We start from the raw sequence: 18,932 nt of genomic DNA on the forward strand, positions 1-18,932 counted from the left end.
ACTAGAGTTATAGTAGAAGGTTTCTTTAAATGAACTGATAGCTGAACTGATCCCAGTGATCGTTTACCTAATCTGATCATCAGTACTGCGCTTGTATATAAATAAATACAAAAGTAAAACACATATGATTAAATATATACATTATATCCTGAAGCAGGGTTATTCAAACCCTAAATCCCGAGCCTTGGGTGGGTCGCAATCCAAAAAATGGGTCAGAGAGAAAAATAAGATAAGATATCCTTTATTTCTCATATATACATATACAGGTGTCCAGTACAATGAAATTCTTTCTTCGCATATCCCAGCTTGTTTGGAAGATGGGGTCAGAGCGCAGGGTCAGCCATCGTACGGCGCCCCTTGAGCAGACAGGGTTAAGGGCCTTGCTCAAGGACCCAACAGTGGCTGCTTAGCAGAGCCTGTATTTGAACCGCCAATCTTCCGGTTGATAGCCCAAAGCTCTACACACTAGGCTACCACTGTCACAAACACTGTCCCAAACACAAAATAAACTTGTACACGAACGCCCCCTTGGGAAGGCTTTACATTACATCTTGTAAACCACAGTGGGGCCAGATTGCCACTTTTTTTATTAATTAATTACATTTCATTTTGTGTTTCGTTTTGATGCATTTTTTGTGTTGCCTGGGTCACTTGAAAACAAGTTTGAAAACCCCTGTCCTAAAGAATGCACATCAGTTTGTTTTCCTGTGCTGTTATCTATGTTTATCAGTTATTTCATTTTAATCCACACACAGAAATGATCAAAACAGCTCTCAAAAACTTTATAGACAAAGGGGACACTAAGGATATTGGGACACCACTTTTAATATTTAAATTCATTTGTTTAAGCCACAATAGGGCACAGAGCTCTGACCTCGGCCCCACCGAACAGCTTTGGAATAAACCAAAACATCAGTTGAGGTTTTCTTGACCTCAGTGCCAAACTATACAAATCCTATTTTGACTAAAGGGCACAACTTCCCACAGGCATACTTCAAAGTCTAGTGAGAAGCCTTCTCGGGGGAGAGGGGGGTGTTGTTAAAGCCGGAAAGGTCACATAGAGGTCATTATTTTAATAGCATTTGTTTTTAAAATGGGACGCCCAACAAGGTCACGATCTGGTGTCCAAATGTGGCTGCAAAGTGAAGGAGGGGGGGTCTTGTTATTGCACAAGGTCGGGTGTCCACATACTTCTGTCCATATAGTGCATGTATCAGGTCTTTGGAGGAACGTTTCTCTTTCAAGACATCGTAGTAAAACGGTTTCTGTTCTGTCAGTAATTTTGGCAAATTTACATTTTCAGCATTTAGCATTTAAGGGCCTTGCTCAAGGGCCCAACAGCAGCAGCCTAACATTGGTGGGACTTGAACCAGCAACTTTTTGATTACTAGTCCAGTACCTTAACCGCTAGGTTACAATTTTTGTGTACCTTTATTTATTTGTTTCTCAGCTCTGCCGAGACGGTGTGACCCTACTTCCCGTATTTTCGTCTGTCAAAGTGTGCAGGCATTAAGTTTCAAAAGACAACAAAGCGTGTTTCCTATAACGACAGCATATTACTGCCAATTTCCTTGTTTAGACAGACAAATAAGGATCTCCGAGTGTTCTGATAAAGCATAAACGCTCCAGGCTCTCAGAAGCACTCTTGATGAACTGTAAACATGGCTCGGGGAAACACAATGGTGTAAAGGGGCAGGGTAACGGAGTAATCATAGCATCCTGAATTACTGAATGAATGAATAAGAGTGGCAACAATAAGGGTGAATTCCAGAGAGATTGCGGCTCGGTCTGGGCATGCTCAGATAAGACGACAGACGAACAAACGCTTAAGAAAAGCCGGAGAGGAACGGAGAGAGTAGAGCATGCTGCAGCACGCCAAGTTTCGACCGCAAGGTTCCTCCCGGCGCTGAGAATACCAAACCCTGTTATTACCCCCCGACTCCACAGACACACACCCCTGCAGGCGCAAAAAACTGCTCCTGTTCTGCCCCCTCCAGCTACACAGATTCATTTATTCAATGCTGTTTGCTTTTAATGCATCTAGTCCTGATGTTCCTGTGTATGAACATGTACTAATGTGTGTGTGACCTGAACTTGTGCCTCGTCTTTATGGGAAATGACGTATCCCGAGTTCACTTGGTGCCCGTGATTGTCTGGTAACCTCATAGGAAAGTGTTGTCATTTATTACTGATCCTGATCTGCAATCAGACATGGAACAGCTCCAACAAAACCACTGCACGATTATGATGCAATCGGAGTTCACACCAGCACACATTTTCTGCCGTCACCCCCGGCCTGTCACTATCAAAAACAGACCCCCCATAACTGTCAGGTTCAGGTTTCAATACACACATTGCTAACAGGTCTATAACATAAATTATATTAAATAAATCATATCATTTCAACATTGTGGCTACACCTTGGAAAGGTACTTTCCCAATTCAGAATGACTGCGAGATCCATTCAAACATACAAGGGTTCTTCAAAAAGTTTCCTCACTTTTAAAACTATAATTATTAGAAAATTTAAAAACAAATCACATCACTTCGCTACATATTCACCTTCTGATGCATTTTTCTCAGCATCGTACCAACTTCTTAATGCTGTCAGCAAAAATGTTTTTGGTTGTGATGCACCACTGCTTTCAGATCATCATCATATGAAAATCTTCTTCCCCTTAAAGCCACTTTGTGCATCATAAAAGGTGGAAAACAGATGGTGATAAATCCAGACTATAAGCATCTTTCAGTCTCTCAGAATTTTATTTCTTCAAACCATCACTTCAACATGATTAATTCATAAGGGGTATAAAAATGCCCATCAACATAAGAAATGATATTGCCAGTGAGAGCTCATAATAAAGAGGCACAGCCCTTACAAACTGGCCATGAACCACACACACATACACACACACACCTATCACTATTCAAACAATGAGTGTCAAACAGCTGAGAGTGGCAATCCTGTTTAAAAAGTGGGGCTATATTTTTGCTGACAGGACACACACACACACACACACACACACAGATACAAACCCAACTTATTTAAAAAAAAGTTGGGACAGTAAAAGCAGACAGCAAAGATTTGCAAATCAAATATGTCTGCTCATTCTAAATTTGATAACTTGGGACGGGGGCATTTTTACCCCTGTGTTACATTTACTTTCCTTTTCTTTACTTTACATTTCACTGTTCTGTGAGCATTTGGGATCTGAGTACACCAATTGTTTACATTTATAACATTTAGTAGACGTTTTTTATCCAAAGTGACTTACAGTTGTGACTGAAACAATGCCAACAATTGAGGGTTTAAGAATCAACTCTTTGTTTACAATCTAAACCATCCAATAAAAACATCCTGCATATCAAACTTCCTTTACGTATTTTTCCCGAAGCATCTTTATAAATCCTCTTTTTGTTCTATTTAGGTGAAAATAACTGTGGAAGGGAAGTCGAGCATGAGCTCAAACCAGTTCAGCCATTTGATAGAAGAGAATGCCTTCATTTGTCAAATATACATAGACAGGTGTACAGTACAACCCTGTGGTACTCTGCTCTACTTGCAATTTATTGATTTTTTTTGAGTGTGTAAAAGCAAGTGTTTGAGAAAGTGATTTAAATACACATTAAAGTGTTAAGAGGGTGGCACGGTGGAAGCACAGCAAGAAGGTCCTGGGTTCAACTCCTAGGTGGGACTCCTAGGTCCGGGTCCTTTCTGTGTGGAGTTTGCATGTTCTCCCCGTGTCTGCGTGGGTTTCCCTCGGGAGCTTTGGTTTCCTCCCACGGTCCAAAGACGTGCAGTGAGGTGAATTGGAGATACTAAATTGTCCATGACTGTGTTTGATATTAAACTTGTGAACTGATGAATCTTGTGTAACCAGTAATTACCTGTTTCTGTCATGAATGTAACCAAAGTGTGTAAAACATGACGTTAAAATCCTAATTTTCTTCTAAATAAATAAAAATAAAAATAAAAATGACAAATAAAATGTTAAGAAGTTCCACTTATACTATTCTGTGTTTTACACATCACACAGCATTGCAAACTGCTGTACTAATCTAAATGTGTTATGTTCTCCACCATAAAACTGCCAATATACATCCAAGAGACAGTGAAACCCAGATTTTAGCTGGCTAAATTGCTTTGGGGTGACTTAAACATCATCTAATGAAACCTTGTTGAAACTCTTAAACCACTGACAGCGGGGGTTGGTTCCTAAAGTTTGCTGAACCAGAATCCGGCAGAGTGTTGGTGGAATGTATGTGCAGCTGTGTGAGGAGTTTCTCTCAACCACCTGCCACCTGGCAACCCTGTGAAAGAATGGCAACCCCCCTCACAGTTAACCTAATAACCCCAGAACTTCACATGTAGAGCAGGTCTTTACTGTAGGACAGTAGTGGAGGCTACTGATCACTTTTTAAGATGCAAGGAGCAAGATTCAGAATCTAGTCATTACTTGGTGAACTACAGCAGCAGATCATGTTTGGTCCTCCAAATATAGTACACTATATATTTTCTCTGATAAAAATCTGACCTAAGATGCTGTGTAGGAAAAAATAAAATGCTAAATCGTTCTGAAAGCTCAGAAAGCTGAGCACAAATTTAGAATGGAAAAACGGAGCACATTTCGGTCTGACCCACACAGTCGTTAAGGAGAGCTGCGGTCACGTAACCCATGATGAGGACAACAGAAATTTAAGTGAGGGAGTCTAAAATGGACACTGGGACAAATTAAACCTTCAGCCATGGACCAGGCGTAGATCTATACCAACAAACCCCGGCAAACACCAGCGCTGCACAGTGTGTGGATGTGAGCTTTGTGTTTGAGTGCGTGTACCAGCTGTGTCTGTGTTTACACTAGTGGAACCTGCTCCCTCCCAAACTGTCGCGACCTGCATTCCAGCGGCCGGCTTTTTTTATGCATGACCACAGGACCGTCCCAATGGGTAATCACATATGCACAGAAACACACACTGGGGTGGACAATCTGGCAAAAAGATACAATCACCATGGTACAGCTGATGTTTACAAATGTTTAAACAGACGTCTCAGTAGTGTGTATTTAATGTCAGACAAAATTTCTCTATTATTGTGGAAAAAAAAAACTAAATTGAGTTAAAAATATTCGAGGGTTCTTCAAAAAGTTTTCACACTTTTAAAAAATGTATTAAGAATTTCAGAAACAAATGACATCACTTTTCTACAGTCACCTTCTGATGCACTTTTCCAGCATCGTACCTACTTTTTAATGCCATTTATCACATGAAAATCCTCTTCCCCTTAAAGCTTCTTTGAGCGTCCAAAAAGGTGAAAATCAGAAGGCGCTAAATCCGGACTTTAAGCGTCTCTCAATCTCTCAGAGACAATACCTCGTACATACGAAAACCTAGGCTAGTAAGTTTACAAAGTACATACACTATATGGACAAAAGTATTGGGACGCCACTTCTAATATTTGAATCCATGTGTTTCAGCCACAGGAACTGCTTCCAAGTAAAAGAAACCAATTATATAAGGTAAATAACATGTTTCCAACTTTGCAGCAACAGTTTAGGGCAGGGGTTTTCAACCTGTGGGGGGAGTACTTGTCTGGGGGGGCGCGAGTGCCTGACCGGGGGGCGTGGCATTACGAGATTTTTTTACTTCTAAAACTAAAGCAATTCATTTTTCACCCACGGGAGACAGATTTCATTACTCTAACTGACCACGCTCACACGCACGTTTAATGTTATTCAGTTCCATCTGAAAAAAACCTTCAAAATAGAGCTCACAGCGAAGTGTCAAAAGCAACGACCGCTGTTATAGGACGTGTTTGTGTCTTTAAGAGAGACGCTCTGTTCACAGTATCGATTATAAGTGACTCGGGAGTCAATTCATTTTAAGCGCAGCGTAAGTTTCTTTTCTCAGTCATCTCTCCGTGTTTACTGTTATAATGAATGTTGCGGTTGTAAATAAACACCAACTACTACAGAACATTTTGTGTGACTCGCTTACCTTAAAAAGCTCAGGCTTAATTATACTGAGTATTACCACAGAGTCAGAGTCGTTCTGCCTGTGGAGCTAAACGTTTTCAGTCAGAGCAGATGATCCCGAACTAACCAACTTAGTAATTGATGAACTTTTGTCTATGCTCTGTGAAGTAACATTTTCTGCTCACATCTACATCAAAAAGCAAGAACCTCTTATGATTTACCAAAGTGAACCACGAATTTATATAATCTGCTGATAGAATCGGCTCAGATGGGGTCGGACTGTATTATCTTTTTAAAAAATAATTTTCAATCAGCAAAATTATATAATGTGCACAACATTAATTACGTTCTTTTAGCCTGTCAGAAGCTTTCTCAATGATTTCTGTGCGGTGGTTGACGAAGGGGAGGGGGGGCGCAAGTTCACCCCTGGTTTAGGGAATAGCTCCTGTTGCAGCATGACGAGCCCTGACCTTAGCCCAGTTGAACAGCTTTGGAATGAACTGAAACATCAACTGAGGCTTTTTTGACCAACATTAATTCCCAGCCATATAAATGCTCTTATGACTGAGTGGGCACAGATTCCCACAGGCATACTTAAAATCTTGTGAGAAGCCATCTCAGAAGAGGCTGAAAGCTGAAAAGATCACACAAGTCACTCTACTTTAATACCATTTGCTTTTGAAACGGTTTGTCCATCTAACTCATGGTCAGGTGACCAAATACTTTTGGCCAGTGTACACTAGTAGTCTCTTGTAATATATATTTGTAAAATATAATTTCCTGGTGCAAACCTGCTTATTCTGTCCAGGCTTGAGACCGGTACTGAGAGTGAAACCTCTCAATGACAAGGCTGTTCAGCCACCCCTCCTCAGACACAGCCAGTCATGTCTGGGTAGATGCCCAACCGTCTGATAGCACTAAAAAAAACCTCTGAACTCAATAACAATATATATACACAGTATATATATATATATATATAAAAACACATTCGCCTAAACATTGAATCAAATCCATTTAAGGCACAGTGAATAAAACTCAACCCCCTACACAAACCCTCTATCTACTCTCTTCACTTACTAATTAAACATGTCAGCCCATCGTTAGGGTTGCCAGATTAAAATGAGAGGGTTTCTATAATAGAATCTCACTATAAACATTCCACAGCAGATCTAAGCAGAACTGATCTAACATCCAGAACCTGTTTCTTCCTTCATTATATTACCATGTCATTAAAAACGAGCCAACTCGGCATGAAGCGGCCCAACCTGGCAACACTACTCATCACTATTTCCACAAACTAACTCATTAAGTATGGATATGAGTATCTATTAATATCATAACAATTGGTCAATTAATCAAACAGTTTGTGTCATTAGAAGCGCTTTGAAAAGGTCAAACTGGGTCCAAGTTCAATCAGGTGAACTTTAAACGCCAAAAAAAGACCGGGCAGTGCCAGAGCCTCGACCAGACAAAAGGTATAGCTGTTGCAGCAGCATGGGGTGATGTCCAGTTTAGACTTTGGTCAGCTTGGTCAGCTATGGCCAATTATGCCTGTGGAGGGTCCGAACAGGTACTGCTGAAACTCTCACCTGTACCTCCATTCTAAATTTTTAAAAATACAATTTACATTTACATGACTCTTTATCCAAAGCGACTTACAGTACTGTGAAAGTTTACTGTCTAAGCAATTGAGAATTAAGGGCCTTGCTCAAGCGCCCAACAGTGGCAACCTGGCAGTGGTGGGGCTTTAACCAGTAACCTTTTGATTACTAGTCCAGCACCTTAACCACAAGGCTACAACTGCCCTTTAAAAACAGAATCACACACAGACACACACGCGCCCACAGCTTACCCCGTTCTCATGTTGGACTGTCCGGCGCTGACCACCTGCGGTCTCGGGTGTGTGTGCTCGTTGGGGCGTGACGGCCGAGTTGTCATGCAGCACAGCCACCCAGATGCAGCGCGGCTCAGGGGCGCTACAGTCCACCCCGACGGCATCCCAAAAGCTCCACTCCATCGCATCAAGTCGAGGGGATGAAGCGGGCATCATTACAGGCAACCCATCCAGCATCACACACTAACACAAACACTCTCACACACACGCAGACTTTCACGAGAACCGGCCGGCTGCTCTGACCGCTCTTTTAAGAGCGAATGGAAAAGACTCTTCAAAGATGTGCCAAGCTGAAGATGTGTCTCGTTCCCTCCGAGCCAAAACCATCAAGGGAAAAATCCAAAGAGTGGAAACATTCCTCCATATTCCACATCTCCTGCACTCAGCATTCCACAGCTAATCCATCCGACGAGTGGCACTTCACACCCGGACGTGAGAATGGAGTGATCGACCTGCGCTGGCACATCCACAGATAAAGGCAGATCCAGACGGCAGATCCAGACTGCAGATCAGACGGTGCCGGGTAGCAGACGGGCTGTATGCGGGCGTGAACGTGTGTGTGTGTGTGTGTGGCACGTGGCGGCACGAGAGATCCAATAAAACCAGCTGGAAAAGCACATCTGATCTGAACCTGAACTAAGTTCACAGAAACAGCATCACACACTGAATCCTTCTCTATCCTGTCCTCTCTCGCTCTCTCTTACACTCTCTCATGCTCTCTCGCTTGTTTTTTTTTTAACTTTCTCTCTCTCATTCTCTCTCATTCACATTCATGAATGTAGAACCTCCTTGTTCGTCCTCTCCTGCCACACTGAGTCATTCAGTCAGTGTCAATGAGGGAGATCCGACACCACCACCCTCTCTCTCACCCTCTCTCTCTCTCTATCTCTCTCTCTCTCTCTGTGTGGGTAATCATTCCTTTCCTTCTAAATGCTAAAGTTCCTCCCTTAGTCTTGAACTGCTAATTATACACCAAACTGTAAAGAAACACAACACAGCAGTCCACCAGCCAGTCACAATGTGTGTGTGTGTGTGTGTGTGTGTGTGTGTGTGTGTGTGTGTGTGTGTGTGTGTGTGTGGACAAATCTAGACAAAAACAGCACGTTCCAATTATATTGCTATAATTCTGATCATTTTAGCTGACCCCCCACAACCATAGCCTAGTGGTTACTGGACTAGTAATCAAAAGGTGGCTGGTTCAAGCACTACCACTGCCTGGTTGCCACTGTTGGGCCCTTGAGCAAGGCCCTTAACCCTCAATTGCTTAGACTGTATACTGTCACAGAACTGTAAGTGGCTTTGGATAAAAGTGACTGCTAAAAGTTGTAAATGTAAACATGGCTCGGTGGGTAGCACTGTCGCCTCACAGCAAGACGGCCCTGGGGCCTATTCCCAGGTGGGGGAGTTTGCATGTTCTCCCCGTGTCTGTGTGGGTTTCCTCCGGGAGCTCCGGTTTCCTCACACAGTCCAAAGACGTGCAAGTGAGGTGAAATGGAGATACAAAATTGTCCATGACTGTGTTTGACATTAAACTGGTGAATCTTGTGGAACCAGTAACTACCGTTTCCTGTCATAAATGTAAACAAAGTGTAAAACATGATGTTAAAATCCTAATAAATAAATATATATGTTAAGATTAATATATAACTTTTCTGTGTAGTCTCAAGTTCCGCTACAGTCCAGAACTTCAGTCTGAATCAAGTGCAGAATAATTACAAACACAATAGCAAGAGAAAATCCCTCTTTATTATCTTGTGGTTTCTGTCTCAGCATGTTCCTCACACTGAATGCATTCTGGAAAAATAGAAAGGATCTGCTAAACAAGCAAACACAAGCGAGCACACACACACACACACACACATGCACACACACACACACACACACACACACACACACACACACACACTCTCTCACACACACACACACACACCCAGACTAAAGAAAAAGTAAAATAAAGAAACTCAGAATAGAAAGAAAACCACAGAAAAATGGAACATTGTAGCAGACAGACACATTAATGCAGCTGTTCACTGTACCGTCCAACAGCTGCAGCAGACCATCTCACGGATGTAAACACACACACACAGGCCTGTCTGACACACTGGCTTTGTTCACACTGCAGGTAAAAATAGTCCAAATACTGTATTCACATAAGTCAGACACATCTGTATTTTTAAGAAAAATGTGAACAGCAAAAACTCAGTCTGAACCTCAGTCTGACCAATCAGATACATGTGACTTTTACATCACTCAAACTCATTTGATTCCAAGGTTGAGCAGTCCTGGTCCTTTCTGTGTGGAGTTTGCATGTTCTCCCCGGGAGCTCCAGTTTCCTCCCACAGTTCAACATGCAGTCAGGTTAACTGGAGATACTAAAGTCCCGCGTATAAGTGTGTGTGTGTGTGTGTTTGCCCTGTGATGTACTGGTGACCTATCCAGGGTGTTTCCTACCTTTTGCCCAGTGAATTATACCCACCACGACGACTCTGAATAGGATAAAGAGATTAGTTTAGATTAAAAGGAGAAAAATGCATAAATAAATAAATGCAGAATGATTAATACCAAATACTAACCAGCTATAGTGTTAGTTAACTGGCAAGAATTCTCCCTGCTGTAATATTCTAGCCCGCTGTTATTGCACCACCTCAGTATGAGTTTATGAACTCGAGACAGTGCAGCTTGTGACTCTAAGGCATAAACTACCTCACTTATACCTATAAAAAAACTCCCACGCATCACTATTCCCACCAATTCAATTCAATTCACCTCAAAAAACGTCATGTTGCCACAAATGTATATGCATGAGTTTGTATTGTGTTAAAAACAATGTAAAACTTCTGAAAAATCTCACTAAACAACCCGTCTGAGGTGCATGTGAGACAGGTAGACATGGCAGAGCTTCAGGGTGTCTGAAAACTCATTCACACTCACACACACACTCACACACACACACACCGAGATCCGTTACAAATGAGGACGGACAGGTTGCACCAGACACACAACTGGACAAGCTGCAGCATGAAGCCACAAAGCCAGTAGCTTTCTTACCTAAACTACACAGTACATTCCTTAATTAAAATGTTTATATTTCATTATTATGAAAACCTAGAAGAAAACCCAGGACAGGTCACCAATCCCTAACCAGGTCACTTCCTTAATTATAGCCAATCACGTCTGTGCAGACGCTCGCCCGGTAGCATGTTAGACCTCTGTACCATCTGAACATGCCGTGCATCTGTGTTTGTAAATGTGAAGTATTCACTTCCTAATGACATTCTAATGTGTAAACTGTATAAACACACACAGACAGAGAGAGAGAGAGAGAGAGAGAGAGAGAGAGAGAGAGAGAGAGAGAGAGAGAGAGAGAGTACAGTCAGACACAAGTCTGACCTCTACTGGATACACCCTTCATTTCTCACCATTAAAATCCCCACATAGAAAATATGAACACACACACACACACACACACACACACACACACACACACACACACACACATTTATATATATATATAGGAAATATCACTAGCAATACAGCATTACCAGAACAGATATGTAACATAAATCTAACCACACTACTAACCAGAGACTACTAATCCACTGCCTTCATAGAGCTCAATTCTATTTAGTGCCCTGTTCAAATGGAATTCGTTTTTTCTAGACTCCCAATCACCTCTACTGCTGCACAGCTCCACTGTAACTAATACACGTGTGCAGTACTGACCACTTCTTTTCCCCTGTTCAGATTTTCCTCTTGAGAAAATACAGCCAACATGCACACCTGATTTTACAAGAGTGTAATACTGTTATTTCAGAAGTAACCATAAGTAATATTATTAAGTAGTGTTAATATGGCTTGTGATATTGGATTGTACACAATATGGCCAATATACACAATAAGTGTGTAAACAACTGGTCATAAGTTGGTGTGATGGTATAACAGCCTCCACTTTATATAAAAAATTGTTCCCATTCGAATAATAATAAATAGCCTAAATCCTGTGATGGAGTGGGAACAGTTAGCATCATTGTTTAAGTGTACTGATGAGACACAGTTCACAAAGAAGCAGAGTTTTGTTAAAAACTAAACCCTCCCTCTCCCAGACTGTTACCCCACCTGGTGAAGGAGAAAGTAAACATGACTTCATTGGTTAAAAATAGGTTAGAAAGCGGGCACCCAGGTGGCACAACAAAATAATCCACTAGCACACCAGCGCCGAGATTCTGACCCCCAGGTCGCAGGAAGTGTGTGTCAGGCACACCCTCCTCGGACTCCATCAGGATCCCCCAGATTTGCTATGCTAAATTGGGAGAAAAGGGGTTAAAATGCATGAAAAGATAAAAAAAAAGGTTAGAAAGTAACCAAAAATTTTGTACTGGCAGGTCGAATTTAACCATAATGTAGCCAAATCAAAAAAAGTTTAATATGGCTGAATCATCTATGCATGTGTTCCCATCAGTCTGTACTCAAACTAACTTGGCTTTTATCTTTTCAGTTCAGACCGGGGTATTTATTTATTGTTTCTTTTTTTACTTTTTCTGTAGTTTCTGCATTTGTTTGTTGGAACACAAGCATAAATGAGAGCTTTGAAAATGAAAAATAGCTAAAGCTATCCACTCCATAAGCAACCTGTTTTCCTCTTACAGCTCTTAAATCTGATCATTCGGCTTCTTTTCCTAATTTAATCTCTCCGTCTGCTGATTTTCCGATTTTCCATCTTAGCGTTTATCCTGCTCCGCTCCCGTCGACCTCTGTATAATTAACAGCAGTAAAATTATAACGTTGGGCATTAGGATGACGTTTTTCTTTCCTCTTCTCTCTGTGTGTGTGTGTGTGTGTTGGGACCTCAGCGGCTGAAACCTAATCCCATCGACAGAAAGAAAATGAATTCGACAACCAAAGAAAGGAGAGAGGAGGAAAGTGAAAGTGATGAAAACCAGTTAAAGAAAGTCCAGCGCATTTTTATCTGCCAAACCAAAAGTTTCCTCATGATCACAGGATACATCTATTACTAAAAAAACACACAAAATGAGTAATCACAAGCATATGCTCACATACCACACGCAAATGATGCCACGTCCAGGGAATGAGGGCTATCAAAATCCCATGATCCTTCCTTCTAAATAATCACAGTGACTGTGTGTGTGGGTTTAAATAGAAGCCACGACACAGAATCTTTATAGGTGAAAAGAGATTCAGCTTTTTTAAGTACAGGCTTCCTCATTAAACTATAGCAGTTACACACACACACACACACAGGAGTAGGGGGGTGAAGGTCTGTTTTGGAATGATAGCGGTATGATAGCAGTAAGTTCAGCTCATCTCTGTACTGTTTCCTGTTGACACTGATTACAGTCTGCTGTGTGTGTGTGTGTATGCAAGATTCTTTGTATCATCCTCATTATATAAATGTTGACCAATCACTTAGTTAAAAATCTGCTGATTCCAGTCGATCGCTGATCCGATCCACTTTCTCCAAATCACATTATATAAACGTGAATTGCTTTATCCTGGTCAGGGTTGCGGTGGGTCAGATTTCACTGGTAAGCACCGGGTGCAAGGGTGGGTGCCAATCCATAGCGGAGCTTTGGCCACCCCTTATCAGACCTCGTCTGTGAGGATGACCGACGGGCCGACAGTGGGTTAGCATAATAGACCCAGTTGCACCGCCCGAAATTTTTTGTTCATGTGGCCACCCAGCCCAGTCGGATGGCAGAGCTGAGATTCGATAGGATGTATTCGAAATCCCAGCTCTGGTGTGCTAGCGTGTTTTACCACTGCGCCACCTGAGCAGCTGAACTTGATTTTTTTAAGCAATTGAAGGTTAAGGGCCTTGCTCAAGGGCCCAACAGTGGCAACTTGCCCGTGGTTGGGCTTGAACCGGCAACCTTTTGATTACTAGTCCAGTACCTTAACCACTGAGCTATCACTGCCCTTTATAATGTCATAGTTAGGCCCTCATTCTTTTGGCCTTCAAGCTGTTTTCTACCACACAGTGACACAATAAAATCTGGAAGTCGATTCACTTACAACAAGATGAAAATGTAAAAACTAGTCAGTAGGGGTGTCCATATACTTTTGGCCATATAATGTATATCAAAAATTGGGAGGTGAGTTGGATTAAAATGCCTGTACATACCCTGTGTAAAATAATTCATCATAACAGTCGCACAGGTTAAACATTCACACTTCCAGAGCATCTCGACTGGTGGAGGTTCAGGTGAAAAGTTCAAGCATGTGCATCTGGAATGTTTGAGGAAGTGCGTCACACGTTACAGCAGCGCGCTTCTCTCCCGGCGCAATGATAACGCATTCTGAAATCTGAGCAGGGGCTTACACAAAAACACCTTAAAGATACGCGAGCTGTGGTGAAACGTAACGTCAAGGCTGAAAGAAAGAACTCGCACATGCAGGCACGGAACAGATAGAAGCCGCCATAGCACAATGTATTACTTACATACTGACATAATAAAGGCGCAGGGTTTACCATACCGTCACGGTGCGGAGAGATAAAGTCAGGAAGAGGGTTCACTAATTTCACCTGGATGCCAACCAGATAAGACATGAAAGAGAGAGAATGAAGAACCATGAAAAATCCACACACACACACACACACACACACACACACACACACAGGAAAGACCGAGACCGAACACAGATAACCAGCTCACATACAGAGAATTCAGAATGGAGAAGAATGAGTGACAAGGACTAACAAAGTGATAAAGTAGTGATAGGAGAGCCCCGAGCCCCAGGAGACATTACTCCATCCCCGGCCCGGTTATCTTCAACCTGCTTTAACCTGCCCCGACACGATCCTTCAAAGAAACTCATGGATTCTTCGAGTGCTCGATTACATCTGATGTTATTCCACACAAATCTGTGACTGTAGCACGTGCTGCAAAGTGCATTCGCTCACGTACACGGTAGAAAAAAAGCTATAGAGGCCTAACACCTGAAATCTGACAGGACTAGAGGGGGTAGAGCTGAGCAACATGATGATACATTTAATCAACAATGAAAAAAGTGTGAATCGTTTATATCGAGGTAGAAATAGATCATAATAGCTGTAGCATTGTATCATTTCCATCTGACAGAATTGAGGAAGCATGGCAGAGGGAAGAGAGATTCTAATAGTAATTTTATCCAGAGCGACTTACAGAAGAGCTTCCTTCAGGAAACATTTACTTAGATTTACTCTAGTAAATTTGCTCAAACCCTGTTAGAAGAAAATACAGATACAGAGTAGATTGAACGGTGCCAAGGTCTCTAATTCAATGGATTACGGCGGCACGGTATCTCGGTGGGTAGCACTGTCGACTCACAGCAAGAAGGTCCTGGGTTCGATTCCCAGGTGGAGCGGTCTGGGTCCTTTCTGTGTAGAGTTTGCATGTTCTCCCCATGTCTGTGTGGGTTTCCTCCGGGAGCTCCGGTGGCAGAGCGGGATAATCCACTAGCACACCAGCACTGAGATTCTGAACTCTTCGGTTAGAATCTTGGCTCTGCTACTGGTCGACTGGGCGCCATCTAGTGGGCACAATTGGCAGTGCCTGCAGCAGATAAAATTGGCCACTGTGTCTGCTGAGTGGGGAAAGGACAGGACTATGTGGGTGGGGTCTTCAAACACTGTGCATGGACCCTGGTTAGCAGACCGAGGCGCCCGTGCAGAAGTGGAGGGGCCTCTTGTGCAAATATACCAAAGCACAGGCGTAAAAGAAGAGCTGTAGGGACTGCGCATGCGACGGAAGGGCCGTGGAGTTGGCAAATATACCCTCCTCGAACGCAATCGGGATCCCCAGCAGCAGAAAAGTAATAGGCTACGCTAAAGAAAGGAGAAAAATGCATAAATAAATATACTGTAGAACAGAGAAGTGGAATACTTGTTTATCTTTACTGTAATATTTAGCCTGGCTTTACATTAAATCTGTTTTGTTTATCCTCTGCATCGTAGATTCCTCTTACTGCACCACAGTCAACACAGTACAGAACACAAAACAACAGATCACAAAAATGTACAACAACTCCACCCGCTCACACTCCAGCACAAGCCTTCAACATAATTCTCCCACTCTCCAGCAGTTCTTCTGTTTCCTTCTGTTTCTACACTGTTCCTTGTTTCCTTCTCTTCTATTTTCTACAGTAATGAACGCTTGAGGCGTGGGTCATCAGGCATCAGGCTCATGTTGTTTTGTTTACATTTTTTTCCCCCAAAAAAATTCACCCCCTCAGCTCTCACCCCCGCCAGATTCCTCTCATATAAACACACACAAACGAGTGATGTCATTATTCAGGCCTGTTTATAGATGCACAGTTAAACAACGTCTCTCTTATCACCGAGGCTCAACCCCTGGACGGCATTTCCATGCAACCTAATAATCCGATCCTACATATCTCTGCTGTTATTTGATTATTCGACTGGTCATGTATACAGTATACTCTGATCATTGAAGCCCTAATATGGCAATTTACTGAGTTTGAGAATTATTATTTTAGCCAAGCAATGGACAGATTCAGTGAATGGAACTGCATTCTCACCAGACTTCATTACAACAAATGTGTAAGACGTTGTGCACTACACAGTGTACATAAATTCTATTGTAAATAATGCATTCTGTATTAGAGTATTTAAACCAGTAATTCTCTTATACTGTTGGTTTGGGAACACACGTGGGTTTGTCTGAGAAGCCACAGGGTTCACAGTAATAAGTGGCTGCTACAATTTTCTGCAATTTCCTTTGGGATCAATAAAGTGCTATCTTATCTTATCTTACAACCACTAACCACTATACTGAATAAAAAATAATATATATATATATATATATATACAGTACAGGCCAAAAGTTTGGACACACCTTCTCATTCCTGTGGTTTTTCTTAATTTTTTTAAATTTTCTACATTGTAGATTAATACTAAAGACATCCAAACTATGAAGGAACACATATGGAATTATGTAGTAAACAAAAAAGTGTTAAACAACAAAGAATATGTTTTATATTTTAGATTCTTCAAAGTAGCCATCTTTTGCTTTAATGACAGATTTGCACACTCTTTGAAATTTTCTCAACCAGCTTTATTAGGTTTCCACCTGGAATGGTTTTCAATGAATGTTTGTGCCTTGTCTAGAGTGAATTTTTGGAATTTGTTGCTTTTTTAATGTGTTTGAGACCATCAGTTGGGTTGTGCAGAGGTAGAGTTGGTAAAATATAAAACATATTCTGGTTTGTTTAACACTTTTTGGTTCACTACATAATTCTTCATAGTTTGGATGTCTTCAGTATTAATCTACAATGTAGAAAATAAAAATAATCAAGAAAAAACATTGAAGAGAAGGTGTGTCCAAACTTTTGGCTGGTGTGTCCAAACTTTTGGCCTGTACTGTATATATATATTACTAATATTAAATATTATTAGTAATATTAAGACAAACCAGGGAAGGAAAGATACAGAAGAAAGAGAAAACGGATGGAGGAGGGGATGGATCAATGAACAGCCATTATTGTTATGTGTTCTCTGTCTTCTGGGAAAAGCATCTCGGGCCAACGCCCTACTGAAGCTTCACTGAACAACAGTATGATGCTATAAAGAGAATCTAGTAATTACCCAATAAACATAGAAATATGTATAACCTACAGTATAATTATATATAATAACCTCATAAATATATACAGTAGTTATTACAGTGTGTGTGTGTGTGTGTGTGTGTGTGTGTGTGTGTGAACATTTATTTTAACAAATGAAATTTCAAGGTGGTGTTATTATGATAATCAAAACACTGTAATGTTTTCTTCCACATCAGTACTTGGATAATGTGTAAAATGTTCACAGTTGCAGTTCAAAGTTAAAATTATTTAACCCCCATTGCAGATTAGGTTTATTAGCAACCTTTGTTTGCAATAAACCAAACTTAAATAACTTAACACAACTAATATAACTTATAAATATAAGTGGTTTCTCCCAATTTAACACAAAATATCATTTCTAATGACCACTGCAGTCTCCTTCATGATGAGTGTCTTTAGTAGAGAACATTATGCTGTTACGACCAGCTGCAGATGTGATGCATAACCAGACACCGGGTTCTGTCAGCGTTCCTGAGGAATCTTAGCTCATTCCTCATGAGCATTGGCCTCCAGATATCTAATATATACGTGTGTGTGTGTGTAGGGGGAAGGATTTTACAATATGGGTCATACAATCACCACATGCTCGACTGTTTCCTGCCCGATTGAGCTTACAGATAAAACCTGCATGTACATTTTCTGCTCTTATTTCTGGGATTTATCACCACGTGTATTAAATTAATTTGTAAATAATTCACATGCTGACGTCTGTACTGAGAGTCATGTGACAAAGAATCACTTGCATGCTGTTTTGATTAGTGAGAGATAATAGTTCCAGAATGCATCTTTTGTGCTGCGTAACAGCGGATGCTCGGTGCCACACACACACCCGATTGTGCTTATCAATAAAAGCTGTGTGGAAAAGTACAATTCTACTGATGTTTAAACACAAATGATAAGCAATTTTATTATATCCATTAGCTGAATTGTGCTTGTTTTATTCCTGCTGATTTAAAGTTTTAGTAGCAGAACCACTTGTCCAAACAGAGCAAACAGAGTACATGCTTATTGCTCTACTGAATATTAATCAGAAGGTTGCTGGTTAGCTTGGTCACTGCCAAGTTGACACTGTTGGGCATCTGAGCAAGGTCTTTAATACTCAGCTGCCTGAGTAATCAGGGAACCCTTTAGCCCGGCCCTCCCTCAGACATTCGCCTGGTCAGTTTCACACTTGAGAGCTCGACATGTCAGCAGTGATGGGCTAGACCATTGTGCCATCCGTGCGCTCAAGCATAAAGACGTGTTGAAATGAAACTTGTCGGTTAACAGTTAATCTTTGAATAATGATCAGTTATTGGTTAAAATAAATATTACAAGCTAAAGCTGATTTCTAAACCCAGACCCAGAAGTGCTGCACAGAAACATGGTTTTTAACATCTTTTAACTAGACATTCACTAAAATCACAGTCATTTTTAATGAATGCTAAAAATACCTACTGTTCAGG

General features: G+C 41.3%; 1 protein-coding gene across 3 annotated transcripts in view; it reads right to left on the reverse strand.

The window, feature by feature from the left end:
- The window catches only part of arhgap23a (Rho GTPase activating protein 23a), a 76,831-nt gene that overhangs the window by 43,173 nt on the left and 14,726 nt on the right, over nucleotides 1-18,932 (reverse strand). Inside the window, exon 1 of one of the 3 annotated variants that reach the window (XM_063018406.1) lies at nucleotides 7,825-8,667. The exons of the other annotated variants lie outside the window; for them this stretch is intronic. Within the exon in view, the coding sequence (XP_062874476.1) occupies nucleotides 7,825-8,043 (219 nt within the window). The 5' untranslated portion in view covers nucleotides 8,044-8,667. Of the gene's footprint in view, nucleotides 1-7,824; nucleotides 8,668-18,932 lie in introns of those variants that run through there. 3 annotated transcript variants of the gene reach the window in all.

This window comes from Trichomycterus rosablanca, chromosome 22 (assembly GCF_030014385.1).
Source record: "Trichomycterus rosablanca isolate fTriRos1 chromosome 22, fTriRos1.hap1, whole genome shotgun sequence".
Classification (NCBI taxonomy): Eukaryota; Metazoa; Chordata; class Actinopteri; order Siluriformes; family Trichomycteridae; genus Trichomycterus; species Trichomycterus rosablanca.